Source organism: Mus caroli, unplaced genomic scaffold (assembly GCF_978045245.1).
Source record: "Mus caroli unplaced genomic scaffold, Mus_caroli_1 scaffold_10, whole genome shotgun sequence".
NCBI classification, from domain to species: domain Eukaryota; kingdom Metazoa; phylum Chordata; class Mammalia; order Rodentia; family Muridae; genus Mus; species Mus caroli.
Window position 1 is genome coordinate 42,713,744 of NW_028227265.1, and position 20,495 is coordinate 42,734,238.

At 46.6% G+C, this 20,495-nt stretch overlaps 1 protein-coding gene across 1 annotated transcript in view; it reads left to right on the forward strand.

The window, feature by feature from the left end:
- Positions 1-723: 723 nt before the first annotated feature.
- The window catches only part of N4bp1 (NEDD4 binding protein 1), a 43,036-nt gene continuing 23,264 nt past the window's right edge, over positions 724-20,495 (forward strand). The window contains exon 1 of the mRNA XM_021170634.2: positions 724-1,132. Within this exon, the coding sequence (XP_021026293.1) occupies positions 935-1,132 (198 nt within the window). The 5' untranslated portion in view covers positions 724-934. The remainder of the gene's footprint in view (positions 1,133-20,495) is intronic.

The window sequence follows — 20,495 nt, forward strand, 5'->3', positions numbered from 1 at the left end:
CTTTAAGATTGAGTTTCCCCCTGAATCTGCGGCTCCCCTTTTGCCTTTTGTCAGCTAAGCTGCAAGCCAGCAAGCCCTCAGGTCTCAGTTGGAGCTGGGGTTGAAGATCTGTTCTCTTTCCTGGAGTGATGATAGCCAAACCCAACTTCCAGTCCTTATTATACCCAATAAGCACTCTTAACCAAGGAGACAGCTCTTGTTTGGTTTTTGAGACAAGGTTTCACTTTGTAGCTCAAACTGGTTTGGAACTATGTAGCTCAGGCTTCAGCGTTCAGCGAATGACTTATCTGCCTACCTCATTCTCCCACTCCACTGGGATGACAGTAGTTGACACTAGACCAGCAATTTGGCCTTTCAGTACTTTTCTGGTTGTCTCATTTTCTTTTCCTGTTACGATTTTTTTTTTTTTCTGAAATAAGTAAAAGGGGGAAGGGAAGGAAGTAAAAAGAAGGAAAAGAATCACCATTTGCCTATCAATGTAAAATCCATCTACTAAATGCCTAAAGGCAACTGGCCCTCATCAAATATGGCCGCCCAGGCCTCGCCCGCCGACGCTTGCCCACGGTCAACATGGTGACAGCGTGTGGCGTCGACTTCCGTTGCCCTCAGCCTACCAACACACCCTTCGCGACGGGGCGGCGAGCTTCCATGACGGCGGCGGGCTGAGCGCATGCGTGGCGGCTGTGGCGGCGGCGGCGGCGGCGGCGGCGGTGGCGGTGGCAGGGCAGAGGGGCAGCGGGGCAGCGGGGCGGCGGGGAGTCTCTGCCCGCAGTTGCTAAGCTGCGGCGGCCGTGTCGTGATGGTGTAGCGGGGCCTGCGGGCGGGCGAGGAGGCCGGCACGGCCCACGCCTCCTGAGCGGCTCGGTGCAGCGGCGGCACGCTGAGGGGGCGTCGCCGCCGCTGGCCCCCGGCGCTCCGGGAGGCCGCGCCCGCCATGGCGGCCCGGGTGGTGCTGGATGAGTTCACGGCGCCCGCGGAGAAGGCGGCGCTGCTGGAGCGGAGCCGCGGGCGCATCGAGGCTCTGTTCGGCGTGGGCTTGGCCGTGCTCGGCGCCCTCGGGGCGGAGGAGCCGCTGCCCGCGCGCATCTGGCTGCAACTCCGCGGCGCGCAGGAGGCGGTGCACAGCGCCAAGGTGAGTCCGGCCTGGCTCGCAGGGGCCGCGCGCGGGGCGCTCGGAGCGGGTCGGTCCTGGGAGCCTCGGGGTCCCTGTTTGTAAAGGGCGCTGCGAGAGCATCTCCCTGACTGGTCCCTCGCGAAGTGCGCAGAACGCAGAGCCATCAGGCCCCGGAGCACGCGCGCTGCGCGGGCTCGCGCTCGCTCGGTCCGCCGGTCCCTTGGATGTGCGCAAGGCTCGATGCTCCTGGTTGGTGTTCACCCTCCAGGCCGCCACTCCAGGGCTTCTAAACCCTTTGGGAATCTTAGGCCTGAACCTCTAGGAAATCAGGAGGGGAACGCATAGTAATATGTAATGACCAGACGCTTCAGAGGTAGAATATTTGGTAGCTGCGTTAAAAATATTATTCCTGTAGTGTTGGTGTTCTACGATTATATGATGGTTGTTACACACCTGACATTCCGCTGAGTACCACAAAAGGAATACGCAGGCTTTAAAAATCCGGCGAATACGTTTTGATAGGACTTGTTCCTTCTATTAAATGAACAACTGGAGAAACTGAAACTAAGCGGTGACTCACCTTGTGTATAATCAGTATTTCAGATTCAGCACCGCCATCGGCCCCTCCCCCTTGTCAGAAAACAGCAAAATTTGACCGCGAAGGCGCTTATGCCTCCAAAATCTCATTGAGTCAGTGAAAAAGCCAGGTTAGTCGACAGGTTGCCAGGAGAACGGGCAATTTAATTGCTTCTATGCAAGAGAGTCCTACAAGCCGTGGGTGGGAGAAGGCTAAGGTGTATTGTATAGCATCTTAAGCTCCAAGGGAGGAGTAGGAAGTTGAGGAATAAGGCACTGTTTCCTCTTTGGTATTTGGAGGGTCAGATCTGGGAACTTAGGAGAATGCCCCTCTCTGCTCCTCTCGGTTTGAAGTCACCAATGTCTCAAAGCCCCCTGTTTGGAGCTTCCTGAACATCTTCTACCCACCTTTTTCCAAACTCTTCCACCTATCAGGCACCAGAATTTGTGGGTAAGGTATCTGTTTCTAGAAACCACATGGGCGATGTTTTGTTTTTGTTTTTTTTAAAGATGTATGTATGTATGTATGTATGTGAGCACACTGTAGCTGTCTTCAGACACACCAGATGAAGTTGTCAGATGCCTTTATAGATAGTTGTGAGCCACCATGTGGGTGCTGGGAATTGAACTCAGGACCTCTGGAAGAGCAGTCAGTGCTTTAAACCGCTGAGCCATCTCTCCGGCCCCAGCGATGCTTGTTAAACAGTTCAGCTCTGGGGAGACTTTCTTTTTCTATCCTACATCACAAATTTCACATTACTCTTTAAGAGGTTGTAGCTCCAGGTGTCAATTTAATTTTAAAAAAAGAAATGTTTACCGTGTGTAGGCTGTAAGGTGCTTATCTGTGGGATTCTTGACAGTGTGGGTTGAACCTGTTGGTGTTGGGTCAAGTTGGTTCCCCCCACACCCCCACACCCCACACCACACCCCACCCCACCCCCATGCTTAGCTCCTTGCGCCGCCCACTCTCTTACTACCCAGAGCTAAAACATGCCTGAGGCTTGTCACTTTTAAGTGTCCACCAGGCACTCACCCCTCTCCTCTCCCTGGTCAGCCCTCTCCTCTCCCTGGCCTTCGCCTTGGTTAAGACCTTTCCTTCTGCTGGAGTCCCTTTCAGCTTGGTTGCTTCTCATTCCCTGCTTCTGGGCTCCTGGTTCACTCTCTATTCAAAGTCAGCCTTCTTCAGAAACTCCTTCTTGCACCCTGGAACCTGGTAGGGACTTCCTGTCAGTCTGAACTCTCGGAACTGGGTGAGACAAGCTTGCTGTGGTGACTGGCTGGCCTTGGATCACTGGTCCTTCTGCCCCTAGGTTACAGGCATCTGGTTTATAATGGCTGTGGTAGCCGCTCTCTTAGACTTTCACAGCAGGCTACTCTCTCCTGTCCTGGCAGTGTTTTGGACCCTTCCTGCTGCCGCTTTTTTTTTTGAGGACACCCCAGAGGTAGAAGATGCTTCCCTCGGTTTACAGAAAAGCCTTGCCTCCACCAATCCTTCCACCCCAGTTCTCTCTGGTATGTCTGTCAGTGCCACAAAGCTTGGCACAGCTGATGGGAAGGGTGTGACGTATGGTATATTGGTAATAGTAATGTCACCTGCCAGGTTATCTTAATCTTAACATGTATTACTCATAATGTAACCTTCCCACCTAAAAGAAATCCCTTTCCTTTCCCTTGAGATTCATGGTAGGAGTTGACTGCAACACTCACAGGCAGTTTGTTTTTTTAATTTTTGAGGAAAAAAAACTGTTAACTTGGTGTAAGGAGAAATGGCACTGAAGAGGAAATACAGCAAAGAAAAGTTTAGCCAGGTGGTCATGGTGGAACTTACCATAGTCCCAGAACTCTGGAGGCCGAGGCATGAAGGTGGTGGTGTGAGGCCAGCCTCGGTGACACAGAGGAACCCAGCCTCACAAGCCAAAGTTTTTCTTTTTGGAAGCGCAGGGGACCAAGCCCAGAGCCTTGTACCTGCTAGGTAGACGCTTCCGTGGAGCTGCGTCCCCAGCCAGACACATCTTGTGCTTGCCTCTTTAACCTCTCATAAAATAAGGGAACGAGGGTCCAGCTCAGTGGTAGAGTGCTTTGAAACTTCAATGCTGGTGCCAAAAAAGAAAACGGGAGTGTGTGCTGCTGGCTGTGGGGTAACTGCTCTGGCTCTCAGAATCCAGTTTTCTGTTACAGCTGTGAGAATGGCCTGTGAATCAGCCAGGCCTCCAGTAATCAGAGGGAGGCAGTGGGAGCTACTGTGAGAGCGATAATGCCTGTGGAGGTTGGAGAGAGGCACTGACCGCCCAGTGTTATGTGCTGGAGGAGGCAGCGTGGTAGGTGGACTTTGAAAAGCCCGGAAGACTTCTAGGTACCTCATTACTAACAAAGACGTAGAGGCCAGAAAACCATGTCTGAGGAAGGATATCATGACCAGAACATGTCAAGGTCCCTTGTGAGATGCAATGGTTGGGAAACATGCTGGCTTGACTCAAGACCTTGGATAGTTAGGAGGGGGAGTATTCAGGGTTCAGCCAGGGGGAAAATTGTCTGAAACTCCTGCATGGGTAATTTGAAGGCCGAGAGAGCCAGTAGTGAAGGAATGCTTTGTCTTAAGGCTGGGCTTGACATATTGGGGTGGGCTTGGACCTGAGTGGAAGTGGCGATTTAAGGTAGTTTAAACCTGGAGGGTGTGGTTCATAGTCTGTGATCTGTTGGTGGGGCTGCCAGGCAGGCAACTTTTACAAATTGTATTTACTTACTTTTTAAAGGGAAAGACTTGTTGTGTAGCTCTGGCTGCCTCTGCTCCTCAGTGCTGGGAGGTATGGACATGTACTGTGGTCAGCTAGTGGTCAGCAACTAAGGAAAAGCTTAGCCCAGAGGGAGTCAGTATGTGGTTGTTCCCTAACCTCAAGGTTCCTATAACTCAGTAGAGAGATTTCCAAGGAAACAGGACAGTGTGATTCATGCAGCAGTTGCTGTGCGTCCAAAGCATTGCAGTAATGAGAAAGAGGAAAGGCCTCCAATCAGCGAGGTTCCAAGGGGTGAAGGAAAGGGGCATTTCCAAAAGAGGGGAGAGCCTTGGCAGAACCACGGGTGTGTGGAGCGTGCCGCTTCCTGCAGTTCCTTGGGTGAAAGAGAGCACGGAGGGATCTTGAGAGGCAGAGAGGGTGTCTGGGGCCTGTGGGGGAGGGGGTAGGAAATTTAGAACGTGAGTGATACAGTACAGATACTGTGAGTTGTGTCCATACTGATTTGATTTTACTCAAGCTTCAGAGATAAGCTGTGTCCTTGGCTACTTTTATGTCAACTTGACACCAGCTAAAGTCACCTGAAAGGAGGGAACCGCCATTGAGAAAATGCAAGGTTGGGCTATAGGTAAGCTTGTTGGTCATATTCTTATTTAGTGATTGATGGGGAGGACCCAGCCTTCTGTGGGTGGTGTCATCCGTGGGCTGGTGGTCCTGGGTTCCATAAGAAAGCAGGCTGAGCAGACCAGTAAGCAGCGCCCTCCATGGCCTCTGATCAGCTCCTGCCTCCAGGTTCCTGCCTGGTTTGAATTCCTGTGTTAGCTTCTCTCGGTGGACTGTGATTCAGTGTATGTAAGCCAAGTGCGCCCTTTTTTCCCAGGCTACTTTTGGTCATGAGGTTTCATCATAACAATATGACCCCAGACTAAGACAGTGTGAGGAGATAGGAGACCTGGAGAGAACGTAACCCATTGGATGGGTGGGGGAGCAAATTTATATTTTCAATTCCATGTATGTTCTATGTAGCATAAAAACACTGCAGTCAAAGGGAACAAGAGATTTACTCTGTGACAGATATGAATGGCTGTGGCCTGGAAGCACACATTCTGACTGCCCTGAAGAGCATGTTTGTTTGTTTTTGAAGACAGGATTTCTCTGTGTAGCCCTGGCCATCCTGAGCCAGGCTGGCCTTGAAGTAAGTGATTTGCCTGACTCTACCTCCCAAGTGCTGGAATCAAAGGTGTGCACCGCTGAATAACACATCTTAACATGGGAGCAGTTACATAAACTGTCACAGTCATCAACCATCTGGATCTGGTAGCAAACACCCACAGCCCCGGGACTCCTGAGGCAGAGGCAAGGAGGGTCACTGTGGATTCATAACAGCGACCTGGCAAGGTCTGTCTCAGCCAGAGCGATCTAGCAAGACGGTATCAGGAAGGAAGACAGACCGACAGACAGAAGGAGAGAGAGGCAAGGAAGTTTGCAGATACCTTGCTGGGAACTTGAGGTGGCTAGGCTACAGCAGGTGCCAGAGACCTTCTTGATAGTGAGCTTTTGGTTGGATGAAAGCTAGTGTCCTACTTAATTAATACACCCCACAAGCTTTACCTGTAGTTATTAGGATGCTATATCAGATACTGGTGGACATAATTTTCCCTGAATCCATAGTGGTGACTCTTTAAACTCAAGCTTGATACAACCAGTGGATGTCAAATCTTCAGCATGCACCCCGCCCCCCGGCTGGGGGCAGAGGACCTGACAACTTCAATTTACAAAAATAAGTCTTGTGATAAAATCCAATAATACATGTTGAAGAAAATATGTCAGTGATCTAGGTGGAGCTTTTGAGCTGCCCTTTTAAAGCCTACATTAGAAAGTAGGAGACAGGGCTCGTAAGTTAATACATTTCCTTCTCCTCTTGGAGAAGAGAGCAGCAGAAGAGCTGGTGGCCCACAGCTCTGTCTCAGTGAGCAACCAGAAGGGACTTCTGTGGACAGGGTAGGGACCTGAGGGAGTCAGGAGCCTGAACTTACAATGTCGCTGGACCTTAAAACTGGTGGGTGATGTTTCCCAGGTGTGAATCTCAGTGCAGTTGAGCAATGCAGAATGGAGCCCTGGAGTTTGTCTGAGTAAGGACAGGGAGGCAGAAAGGCTCTGAGGTGAGACTCTAGGCTAGACACATGCCAGCAGTGTTCCCTGAGAGTCCTGCAGGGTCTTAGAAGAGTGATGCTTGGCTCATGAGTAGACAGGGGACTCGTTCATAGAGGAAATAAGTTAGAAATGTACCACTGGGTCATATCATGAAGCTTTTGTGTTGGTTTTACCAGAAAGGAATGTGGTGGCTTTTTTCCATTTCCTAGAATGATGCTTTTTTTTACAGTTGTGAAAATCATCTTAAGAAACAGCGATTGGCTCAGTGTCCTTTATGGCTAATACTTGGGGGTTATTCCAGAATGTTGAAATAGGGGATGCTCACTGCTAATGCCATAGCTTCCCCTTCCCTGTTCCTTTCCCAGCCAGTGTTGTAGGATTCATTTTAAGATTATATTTACTTACTTATTTTGTCAGAGCTGTTTATACCACATTCTGCATGGGGATCAGAGGTCAGCTTGTCAAAATTGGTTCTCCTTCTACCATGTAGGTCCCAGGGATTGAACTCAGGTCATCAGGCTTGGTGGCCGGTGACTCTACTTGCTGAGTGTAGGATTTTTTAAAAGATGTATTTATCTCTCAAAGATTTCATGTGTATGAGTGCTTTGCCATTCTATGTGCCTATATGCACCACGCACGTTCCAAACACCAGTGGAGGTCAGAAGAGGGCATTAGATCCCCTGAAACTGGTGCTACTGGTAGTTGTAAGCTGTCTTGTGGGTGACAGGAGCCAGACCCAGGTCTTTTGTAAGAGCAGCAAGTGCTCTTAACTGCTGAGCCATCTCTCTGCCCCTCTTATGTAGGATTTTAATTAAATCAAGGTTCAATATCTTGGGTCTTTGTTTTTTTTTTTTTTTGCTAACATTTTTCTAAATTAATATAATTGTTAAAATTAGCATCCTTAAATTTCAAGTGAAAATATAGGAGGATAAATCTCTGTAGTAATTAAGGAGCTGCTTTGTTCTAGAAAAAATATAATAATGCATGGGTGCTGTGTGTGTGTGGTCAGGGATAGATGTGAAGTTGATTCTCTCCTTTGCCTGAATTCTAGGGATTGAATTCAGTCATCATACTTGTACTGCAAACACCTTTCTTTACCCACTAAGCCATCTCCCTATCCCTGTTGTTATTTTTGAGACAGCGTGTCACTATGTAGACCAGGCTGGCCAAGAGCTGCCTGTTCTAGTCACACCCCACCCCCTCACCACACCCCCACACCTCATAGAGGATTAAAGGCTCCTAACCCTGGTTTTGTTTTGGTTTGGTTTGGTTTTAGGTTTTTTTTTTTTTAAAGACCATGTAGCCCTGGCTGTCCTGGAACCTCACAGAGTTCTGCCTGCCTCTGCCTCCTTAGTGCTGGGCTGAAAGGGGTTAGTTACCATTGCTATAGGGAGATTGGTGCATGTTCATATATCTCTATTGTTAATAAAATTCCTGTAATCATAGATGCCTATGCAAATAGGAACTTAGTATGTTTTCCACTAAGAAATCTAAAGATGGCCAAGCATTGGTGATGTACACCATAATGTCAGCTAACTACTCAGAGGCTGAGGCAGAGGCATTGCAAATTTTAGATCTGCTTGGGTTGTGTAGTGACTTGGAGACCATCCTGGGTCTCCGAGTAAGACCATCTTACTGAGCGCTGTCCTCAACAATGAAAGGAAAGAAGGAGGAGGAAGGAAAGGAAGGAAGGAAGGAAGGAAGGAATTGTGAAGAAGCCGGTGGAGGGCCTGCCTAGCATGTCCAAGAAAACTTTGTGTTTAATCCTGAGTAACACAAAGGAGGAAAGAAAAGTCTAAAAGATAAGCAAGTCTCAGTGGTTAGGAGCTGGTCCCCCCTGATCACAGAGTGACTTATGCTCCAGCTATCAGGGCTCTGTGTTAAGAAATATAGACAGGTGGTGATGGTGATGATGGTGATGCTGCTGCTGTTGCTGCCGATGCTGGTGGTGCCAGCAGGTGCCGACCAGTCTGCACCACCATACCTGGCCCTTTTTTTTTTTTTTTTTTTTGTGATGTTGGGGATGGAATGCAGGCCCTACCTAGTTCATACCAGCAAGCACTGTGACACTGAGCTGCATCCCAGCCATAAACCAGAGTTTCTTAATCTCATCTGAAAGCAGGTCCTAATTATCTGCTAGACAGATAACCACATGATCTTACCACAAAGGTCAGGTTGCTGGCAGAGGTGCTTAGAACACATTCATGCATAGAGAGGCACATTTGAGACTGGCAAAATGGTCCTTGGACCTGGCAAGGGGGCAGGTGGAGCTGGGTACAGCGAAGTACTCCTGTGGTTGCCAGCACTCAGGAAGCTGCAGCAGGAGGGCCCTTTGAGACCAGTGAGCCATCTGAAGGGAAGGGCCAGGAGTGAGAGACACCAGCAGACAGCAGAAGAAGACAAGAAGGCAACAGAGAGGCAGAGAAGTGAAGGATTCCTGCTATTGAGGACTCATTCTGGGATCTAAAATATAACAAGCTTGTATTTGAACAGGTAACCAGTCTACTAGGTATGTGCTTGGGCATCTTATTGGGGCCTACAAACTCTGAAAGGGTAAAACACCTTTTAAAGTCACAAGCAGACTTTCAGACAGGCAGGTAACTCATGAACCAGAGCTAGCTAGCCTAAACATAGGCGTGGTGGCCCGTGCCTTTAGTCCAGTGGTTCTCAACCTGGGGGCATGGAGGTGGGGGTGGGGGGGGCTGACTGACCTTTTCATAAGGGTCACCTAAGACCATCAGAAAGCACAGATGCTTCAACAATAAGATCCATAACAGTAGCAAAATCACAGTTGTAAAATAGCAGTGAAAATTTTATGGTTGTGGATCACCACAACATGAGACTCAATCGGGGCTAAAGGGTTGAAACACTAGGAAGGTTGAGAGCCACTACTTTAATCCCAACAAGCTGGCTGATTGCTTGAGTTTGAGGCCAAGCCTCTTCTATATAGTGTTCTTCAGTCCACCTGGAGCTACAGAGTAAGACCCTGTCTCAAACAAAACAAAGAATGTTGGAACGAAGCCAGTGAAGTAGAGAATAAATTGGCTACCTAATATCTCACAGAGCAAAGAAATTTTACTCTTTAGGGCTATCTCTTCTACCAACTCCAAGAGTTATCATCTTGGTTGTCGAAACTCTACATTTCAATTAATTGACTGATTAATTTTCAAAACAGGGGTCTACGTATCCAAGGCTGACCTGGAATTCTGTGTTGTGAAGAATGCCGTTGACTTGTTTTTGTTTTTTTGTTTTTGATTTTGGTTTTTCGAGACAGGGTTTCTCTGTGTAAACCTGGCTGTCCTGGAACTAACTCTGTAGACCAGGCTGACCTTAAACTCACAGATATCTACCTGGCCCAGCCATTCTTTCGTGTTTAACCACATCATTGTTGCAGGATGTTGGCCCATGTTTCCAACCACCTACAGATGTTCGTTAGACATTGTTTGCTCAGGGTTTCTCAGCAGCAGTGTGATTTGGGTGTATGGGGAGAAGTGTACTATATCTGTAGGATGATTAGCAGCGTCTGTCTTCCACCCTCTAGATGCTGGAGATGCCAAGAACATCTTCTCAAGCTATAAAAGCCAGGTATGTTTCCTGATGTTACCAGATGCCTAGAGAATTACATCTGCTTGGGAGTAACTGAATTTGATAGCTACGAGTAGTTCCCACTATCTAGACTGTGCAATTTACTGGATTTGTGATATAGATTACAATTTAATAAGACACTTGTGTTTATAAGGCAGAGATTAGTGTATGTACCTCCTGTGTTCTCAGATGATGTTTTCAGATGAGTAGAGGAAGGAAATGTTAAAGTAAGTAGCAAAAAAGCGGACATGTTAATCCAAACCAGAGCCCTTGAGCAGAGCCCCTCAGAGCTTGAAATTAGCCTTGCCCAGCAGGAAGCTTTCTAAAATGCGCTCTCAGAAATACCTCTTCCACAGTAACAAGGTGGTAGACAAGTTACTGTAGCAAAGCATAATAAGATTGGTGGGTAGGAAGAGGTTTGTATTGGTAGTTGATTGTGGGGTTTGTGTTGAGTCTAAGCCACTGTTGATTAGAAGAGAACTGGGGATCAAAGCTGGGTTGGAGGGAGCTGTCGGCTGCAAGTCAGATGAGAATTTGAGGCACTTTTGGAATAGAGTGGTGGATGGAAAGGCTGGGGCATAGGTAACCTTGCTCTCTAACAGTGTTGAAGCTAGAGGCAGAATTTGAAGTTATCACTAGGACGATAAAAATTAGAGTTGGAGCTTGGCGAGGGTCGGAGTGGAGCTGAGAGGAAACTACCTGGGGATAATTTTGAGAACTATGCACATCTAGCAATAGAAAATGAGAGCAAAGGACTTTTGGAGCATAGTCAGGAGAAGACAACTCAGTAGTATCCCCGGGACAAACCCATTTTCATCTCTGAGGAGGAGTCCTCAGTCCTATGAGGCCAGAGAGGCAGACAGATCTGGTTGCTCAGGGTTCAGTTTGCTAGGGGCTTGCCAGCAGAAGAGAGGTTGGGGAGGGGCAGCAAGACCAGTTGTGTTTTCACAGTGTGCATAGGAAAGAGGCATCATGTTTAAGACAAGTGACTTCATCTGTGCTGGAATGTACCTGGTTTATCTGAAAATACCATCTAAGCAATGAGCATGTCCCCAGAGCCAGGGTCTGACTGTAAGGCCCAACGTGTGACTGACTGGTGGTTTGCTTATTTGTTGGGAAAGTGAAAGAAAATCCAACTAGGGTTACTGGGAGCCTTTGTGATACTTATGACTCAAGATGGCTGCACCCATGTCAGGCTGTATCCATACATAGCATGTCTGCACAACTGTGAAGACGGAAGTACTTACGAAAGACAGAGTGTTTGAGAGGCTGTGCTCTGTAACTCAAGTTAGAATGTTTGTGTAGTTGTCATTGTCGAAATTCAAGTGATTACATTTCAGTAGGAACAGAGCCCAGCTTTCAAGGGGTTAACTGTAAAATGGCGCACAAGCTACTCTTTTCATAGACTGTGAAGGTGGAAGAAGGGCTGCCATGGGGGTGACCTTATCAGGTACCCCAGGCATGTTTATAGACAGTGACAGGAGGGGTAGAGAGGGCCTGGGCTGGAGAGATGGCTTAGTGATTAAAAGCATTTGCTGTTATTACAGGGGACCCGAGTTCAATTCCCAGGATCCAAATTAGGTGGCTCACAGCTGCCTTCAACTCCGATCTGTATCCCTTGGAGGGATCTGATGCCCTTTTCTGGCCTCCACAGGCACCTACACACTCAATTGTGAGCTTACAGAGAAACCTGAATGCATGTTGTTTTGAGACAGGGTCTGTATGTATGTAGCTCTGACTGTTCTGAAACTCACTGTGTAGACCCGATGTTAGATGCATGCCAGCACACAAGCGTAAAAGACCTATTTTCCTAGAGATAATGTAGAACATTTCCTTCTTTCTGTTTTGTTTTTGAGACAGGGTATCATATAACCCAGGAAGGCTGAAGTGCTGGGATGACAGGTTTTCAACACCATGCTCAGGTTGACCTCTTAAGAGCTTCCTTGCCTACATAGTTTCTCAGTGATGGATGGTGGACTGGAGCATTCTGTAGTCTGTACCATGATGCTTTTGGTAGCTAGCCGAGTTCTGCACACACTGGTGGTTGCTCTCAGATTGCTCTCAGTTGTCACTCAGTTCCTTATGTTTTGCAGGCTGTTTGTCCTCAAAGCTCCTTAGCTGCATGCTTTCAGGAAGAGGCTGTAATGGTGAATAGTACCATAGGAAAAGCTTGTCCCTGGCGAGTCCTGCCTGCTCTTGAATTGCTGTATTGCCCTTGTCTTCATCTTTTTTATTGCCTTTTTTCCTTTTTGAGACAGGCTCTCACCGTGTAGCCCTGGCTGGCCTGGCACTTGCTGTGTAGACCAGGCTGGCTCTAAGCTCCACTGCCTGTGCCTCCCGAGTGCTGGGACTAAAGGCCAGCCTCAGTATGCCCAACTTGTTAATCGTTCTTGAGATGAGTTTCTGATTCTTTGATTTATGTGAATAAAGTATATTTGAAACTTAAAATAATTAGGAGAGGCTGGGCATGTCAGCTATTTGCCTTAACCCTGGTGTCCGGGCCCCTGGAACTGGAATTAAGATGGTAGTTGTGAGTCTCTCAGCATGGGTGCTGGGAACCAATCCTGGGTCTTCTGCAAGAGCAGGGCATGCTCTTAACCACTGAGCCATCTCTCCAGCCCTCCTTCGCTCCCTCCTCTCCTTTTTTTAAAAAGCTGATTTGGTGTTTTTGAGACCGGATCTCATTCTGTACCTGAGGCTGGCCTTAAACTTAGGCATTCCTCCTGCTCCAGTCTTCTTAGTGGTGAAATCCCAGCCTTAGGGCACTATGCTTTGCTTCATATTCTTAGCTTACCAGCACTCTTCACTCTGATTTCCTTTATTTCCTTTTTTTTGACATCCTGATTCCTGTTGCATGGATTCAGTATCATTTTATATGTGTTAGAAAATGTGAAACTTTTTTTCTGTACCGAGGAAGGATTTGTGGTGGATCATTTTCATTGTCAGCGTTGACACAGTCTAGAATCATTTGGGAAGAGAAGCCCAGTGAGGCATCGTGTGCATCAGCTTGGTCTGATGCTGACTTAATTTCATTTGTTGGTGTAAGAAAATCCAGCCTAGAACTGTGTGGTAGGTAGCGTTTCCTGGGTTGGGTCCTGTACTGTGAAAAGAGAAAGCAAGCTGAGTGGGAGTGAGCGTGAATTCCTTGGAGGCACCTTGTCACCAGCTGTGCTACGGTCCTGCCACCTTGACTTTTCTGCTAGGATAGACTGTCGCCTGTAACTGAGCTAAAAGAAGCCCCTCCTCCCAAGGGCTGCTTTCTGTAAGTGTATTTTATCATAGCAACAGAAACTGAAATCAAAACAGTATTGAAACTCCAGCCTCACACTGCCAGATGCTCTTTCTCTGGGCACCATCTGCAGTCCTGAAATTGTCTTAAGAACTCTGAATTGCCCAGGATTGCCCCTCCCACTTTCTTGATTTTTATGCTGTTTTATTGTGTTTGTCTCATAGCCATGCCTTCATTCACACGCAGGTATCTTTATGTGTTTCATGGAAAATTCTTTTAAAGGCCAGTTTGGAGATTTGGATCTGGGCAGGATATGTTCATTGGGGGCTTTACTGTGGATCAATTAGGAAATAGTCCTTTAAAGAGAGTGTTTGGGGGTTCCTTTATCTAGAAAAGAGATTTCTTCCCTTTGCATTACCAGTTACCAGTTGCCAGTTGCTGCTGGCAGCCTGCTGAGGAGATCTAATCAATTTTTCCTTATCCAAGTGGCTGTAGGACTTCCTCTGCATAACTTGATTTGATACAAGTGAATACAACCACATAGCTCCTTGCTTGAACAGACAGCTTCCCTTACACTAACGGATGGGTGTAAGGCGATTCCCAGTCCTTGGATGGCAGGTTAAGCACCCTGAGAGTACTATACATACTGCTGTCATACCTGGACAGAGGGCCTGGGGGAGCCATTTTATTTAGACTTGGAAACAGGAACAGATAAACTGGGAGAGACCTAAATTTAGAGGACTTACAAGCCATTGGTAGTGAGTTTACTGCCCCTGCCAAGTTTGGTTGGCTTATTACTACAATTATTGATTTATTTATTTTTTATCAAAGTAGAGTGGGGGTGTAAGGGTATGCACAGAAGTTTGCAGGGGTCCAATCTCTTGTTCTCTGTGTGAGTCCTGGAAATGGAACTTAGGTTGTCAATAGGAACCTTTATCCAGTGAACCATTTGCTGACCACCTCCTTGTTAGCCCAGATTGGCCTTGAACTCAAGTCAGTTCTGCTTTAGCTTCCCAAAAGCTGGGTTTGCAGGGAAGCTGCCACCTATCTCTGGCATCTTTAGTTTTCTATGATCATTTAGCCTGAGTCCAACAGAGCTCAGCCTCAAAGTGGGATTCTAGGGCACACACAGCACTGAGAGGAGCCTGTAGCTCTGGCTGGAGGCACGGGAAGTGGGCACCCAGTACTGACATTTGCCAAAGCCCAGTCCCCCTGCTGCTTCTTTTCCCTATACTCAGTGTCAGTCCTGTGGTGGTGACAACAGTTTGTAGACTTTCTAGACTTCAGTCTGCCCATGTATACACCTGCTCCCAAACACCTAAGAAATGCTTTTAGAGAGTCTGGGCTTGGTTGGCACATGTCTTTAATTCTAGCATTGGGGAGCAGAGGCAGGCGGGTGAATCTCTGAGTTCAAGGCCAGCTTGGTCTACATAGCCAGGGCTACATAATAGAGAAACCCTGTCTCAAACAAACAAAAACAAGAGGCTTTTCAGAACTGAACATAACAGCATGGTGCCATCCTGCTCAGGGACATTCCAAAACTGTATGGCGTGGAAACCACAACTCATAAGACAGATGTTATCTCTTAAACATGCCAACTTCTTAGAACTCAGAGCTTAGCATCGCACACCCTAGCATTCAGTATGGATAACAAGTGACTTGGCATATGAGTTATTGGGAAAATCTTAATTATTGCAGGAAAGGGTGCAAATATTACTGCTGAGGACACACAGGTGTTGGAATCACCTGATAAAAGCTAAAACCCCTGTTATAAAAATTCCCCAGTTGTAGATCGTGGTGGTACACACCTTTAATTCCAGACTCAGTAGGCAGGGATAGGTGAATCTTTGTTCCAGGACTACATTTTGAGACTGTGAAATCCTGCCTCAAAACAAAACAAAAAAAATCCCCAGTAGGTAATTATCAAAACCAGAAGTTTCCGCAAAGAACTGTAAAAAGAACCAACCCGCAAGATTGGAGCAAAATAGCAATTTAAACCTCAGAAATTGGGCATCCTCCATTGTTCCTGTTGGTACCAAGATCTCTAGCCCATCAGCCTAGGCTGACTGGAACTCACAGTGTAGCTTTGGCTCCAGAGCTCTCCTCTTACCCCAGTCTCACATCTTGCAAGAGTTTTGTTCTCTCTCCATCAAGTAGGTCCCAGGGACCAAACTCAGGCCGTCAGGCTTTGGCAGCAGGCACTTTACCTGCTCGACCATCTTGCCAGGACTAAAATTTGTTTCTTTATAAAATGAGCAAAATGAACCCAATACAAAAATTTCTCACTCTGTATTGTTGCTGTATCTGTGAATTAGGTAGTCCACTCTTAAGTAACTGGTGTGGCCATGGGCAAGGGTACTGGTGCTGGATCTTAGTCGCGATTCCATCAGTCACAAAGTATTCTCTTCTCTGGAGGGGTGAGAACTTGTCCCATCTAAATTGCTCATGGAGCAGAGGACACTTAGATTTTCTTTGACAAAACATCTAACAATAAGCAATTTGAAGAAAAATTGATATCTCTTGTATATCTAAATGATATTTATTGGTGACATGTCGATGGAAATGGACCTTTTAAAATGACTTTTTGCCTGCAATTTGACAAAATGGCATTTCACCCTGTTTCTATTTTATTTAGGGATGATTTTTTTTTTTTACATATATGAGTATTTTCCCTGCATGTATGTCTGTGTAGCACATGCATACAGTGCCCTTGAAGGCCAGAAAAGGGCATCCTCTGGAACTAAAGTTAAAGAGGGTTGTAAGCCACCAATCTGTGCCATCTGGAAAAGCAGCCAATGCTCTTAACCACTGAAGGATCTCTCCAGCCCCGAACAACACATTAAAAAAGCAGTATATCAAACTAGCCATGGGGATACAAACTTTAACAGCAGCATTTGGAATGTGGAAGCTGAAAACTCATGAGTCAGTTCAAGGCCAGCCTGTACCACAGAAGGCCTGTCTCACAAAGCAAATGTTAGTCCCTTTTCAAGCATGGGTTGTGGGCCATGGTCACAAAGAATATAAAATAGTCTCCCTTAGCTAATGTTCTGAAGGAGAAAGGAATGTTTTATGAAGTTTGTTGCTGAAATCAGCATTGTGTATCCCCCACTCCAGCGTGCTGTTCATGAGGCTATGTCTCACTCTGCAGCCCTGGCTGGCCTGAAGCTCACACTGATGACCTGCCTCGCTCCCCTGAGGTTCGGGTTGAAGTTTGGTGTCATCACACACAGCAAGAACCTTTATGGAACATTCCCTATTAAAGGAAATTATCATTTAAGAGTAAAAGGAGCATTCTCCGTTTAAGAAAAAAGGAAAGTGAAAGAAAACCATTGCTAACAGTCATCTTCCTAAGATGTTGAGGGCTGGAGAGTTAGGTAGGTCCGCAGTTTAAGAGCAAGGACCCACGTTCAGTTGCCAGCACCAGTGTCAGTGGCTCCCAATAACCTCTGCCAGCTCCAAGGAATCTGATGCCCTGGCCGCTGTAGGCACCTACTCTGGGGTGCATCCTCCCGGTCCCATAGTTGAAAGTAACAATTTTTTGAAAGAATTGCTAAAGCTCTAAATTGCTACAGTTTCCATGGAAGTAGCCAATGTCCGAGTAAATGCAGGTGGTTACTTTTCCCTTTTGTGGTGTTTTGTTTGTTCCGTTTTGATGTAAAGTGTCACTGTGTAGCCTAGTAGAGCAGTCTGTTAAACTCGGAATTCTCCTGCTTCAGCCTCTTCAGGGCTGGGATTATACTTCCACACCTGCTCTTCCAGAGTGCTTCAACTTGATTTGATTGCTAAAAACAAAAAGTATGCACTATATGCAGTGTTTAATGTCTGTGTATGGAATATGACACAGCTATTTTAAAAGGTGGGAGGAGAAAGGATCTAAGAATAAATAAACTTAGGTCTGTGATTGTAGTTCAGTGGTAGAATGCATACAAGTTTCACACTTTGGTTCCCAGCACAGGAAGAAAGCAAAACAAGAGCCTTGATCCTGTATCTTAAATGATTACGTGAGGGGAATGGGAAGGTGGCTCAGTGGATAAAGCACGAGTTGCATAAGCTGGGAACCTGTAGTTTGAATCCCCAGAACCCACGTATAAGGTGGGCAGGCACAGAGACCACCTGTAACACCATAGCCCAGCTGCCCTTGAGATCATGTCCACCTCCAGCACTTCCTCCTAAGTGCTGGGATTAAGGCAGATTGCAGGTGTGAGTTGCCGTTCCCGTTTTTTATTGTTTTCTAGTATGTGCATTTGTGTCGTATACATTTCCTTTTCAAGCTAGGCATGCTTGTCTGTGTGTGTAATCCCGGCATGGGGGAGGCAGAGGTGGGAGGGTCACCAAGCTGAGGCTCACCTGGTGATCTTCTTAGTGGACTCTGCTAGGTCAGTTGACTGTGTTGAGACTGTTGGGAAGACCAGTGAGAGTGCACATGAACATCCCTCTCAGGGCTGCTCCTGTCCCCTTGATAGTTCATGTTCTTCTTATTTAGTTCAGTGCATTCCTCAGAAACTTCCCCTGGGGGGCTGTGGCGCAGCTCAGCAGCGGAACACTTAACTTACTTAGCAAGGCCAAGGCTCTGGGTTCATCCCAGCACTGTGAAAAAGAACTCACGTGTCTGGAAGATCCATGGCCTTCCAAAGAAAGGAACAGAAAAAGGAAAATTCCCTTGACCTGTGAATTACTTAGAAGTGTGCTGTTACCTGAAAAAATGTTCAACATCCTTAATCATCAGGGAAATGCAAATCAAAACAACCCTGAGATTCCACCTCACACCAGTCAGAATGGCTAAGATCAAAAATTCAGGTGACAGCAGATGCTGGCGAGGATGTGGAGAAAGAGGAACACTCCTCCATTGTTGGTGGGATTGCAAGCTTGTACAACCACTCTGGAAATCAGTCTGGCGGTTCCTCAGAAAATTGGACATAGTACTACCGGAGGATCCCGCAATACCTCTCCTGGGCATATATCCAGAAGATGTCCCAACCGGTAAGAAGGACACATGCTCCACTATGTTCATAGCAGCCTTATTTATAATAGCCAGAAGCTGGAAAGAACCCAGATGCCCCTCAACAGAGGAATGGATACAGAAAATGTGGTACATTTACACAATGGAATGTATTACACAATGGAGTGTACTCAGCTATTAAAAACAATGAATTTATGAAATTCCTAGGCAAATGGATAGACCTGGAGGGCATCATCCTGAGTGAGGTAACACAATCACAAAGGAACTCACACAATATGTACTCACTGATAAGTGGATATTAGCCCAAAACTTAGGATACCCAAGATATAAGATACAATTTGCTAAACATATGAAACTCAAGAAGAATGAAGACCAAAGTGTGGATACTGTGCCCCTTCTTAGAATTGGGAACAAAACACCCATGGAAGGAGTTACAGAGACAAAGTTTGGAGCTGTGACGAAAGGATGGACCATCTAGAGACTGCCATATCCAGGGATCCATCCCATAATCAGCTTCCAAACGCTGATACCATTGCATACACTAGCAAGATTTTGCTGAAAGGACCCAGATATAGCTGTCTCTTGTGAGACTATGCGGGGCCTAGCAAACACAGAAGTGGATGCTCACAGTCAGCTATTGGATGGATCACAGGGCTCCCAATGGAGGAGCTAGAGAAAGTACCCAAGGAGCTAAAGGGATCTGCAACCCTATAGGTGGAACAACATTATGAACTAACCAGTACCCCAGAGCTCTTGACTCTAGCTGCATATGTATCAAAAGATGGCATAGTCAGCCATCACTGGAAAGAGAAGCCCATTGGACACGCAAACTTTATATGCCCCAGTACAGGGGAATGCCAGGGCCAAAAGAATGGGAATGGGTGGGTAGGGAAGTGGTGGGGAGTATAGGGGACTTTTGGGATAGCATTGGAAATGTAATTGAGGAAAATACGTAATAAAAAAAATATATTAAAATTAAAAAAAAAGTGTGCTGTTCAGCCTGGCGAGGTGGCGCATGCCTTTAATCCCAGCACTTGGGAGGCAGAGGCAGGTGGATTTCTGAGTTCAAGGCCAGCCTGGTCTACAAAGTAAGTTCCAGGACAGCCAGGGCTACAGAGAAACCCTGTCTCGAAAAGCCAAAAAAACCAAAACAAAACAAAAAGTGTGCTGTTCAGTTTCTACTTTCCAGTCATTAGGAGATTCTTCTTATCTCTAAGTGATTTGTTTGATTATTTTGTGGTCAGATCACTCAACATAATTTTAGTTCTTTTAAATTTGTTGAGATTTGTTTCACGGTCAGCATAATGTTTATCTTGATAGCTCTGTGGGCTCTTGAGCAGAACCTATTTTGGCTGTTGGGTGAAGTGTTCTCTGAAGACCTACTGGGAATATAGCTGCTTGATGGGGGTTGTGAGCTGCCATGTGGATGCTGGAAAGTTGAGCCTGGGTTCTCTGAAGAGCAGCCAATGCTGTTGAACTGTGGCACCAGCTCCCCACCACCACCACTCCCCCTTTTTGGGTCTTGAAAGGAAAAAAAATCTCCCCCCCCCCGCCCCATCCGATGTTGAGAACCAAAGTCAGGGCCCTTGTGCTTGCCTTGGCGTCATCCTGAAGCTGAGCAAAAGCCTCAACTCTTCAATATAAAACATGTATAAGGATGACATAGGCGATATGTAAGGAGTCAGCTTAATGAAGGAAAAAAATAAACAGCTTTCTTAAAATTTAAGACTTCTGCCACCACAAAACACCCTGTTAGTCCATAGATAATGGAAGGAAGGGTCTGTGGGTGTGGCTTAATTTTAGTAGAGTTTCTCCTAACATGTCTGAAATCACAGGTTTGATTTCACATAGATTACCACGTAGACCAAGTGTGGTAAGACCAACTAGGCTACATGAGACCCTGTCTCGATACCAGTGTATATAAAATAGATGCAAACCGCGTTTCCTATAAAAAAAAAAAAAAAAAGAAACTGGAATATTTAAGGTAGTCTCAAAACTCAGTGATTAAAGACCAGTACAGTTTGGGACATTTTGCTGGAGAGGACATTGTGAGACAAGATGATCAGGGCCACTGGTCAGCCAGGAGGAAATAGGAGCTAAGGTACACCACACCCATTCTTGAATGTCATTTCATGCATTTTGGGG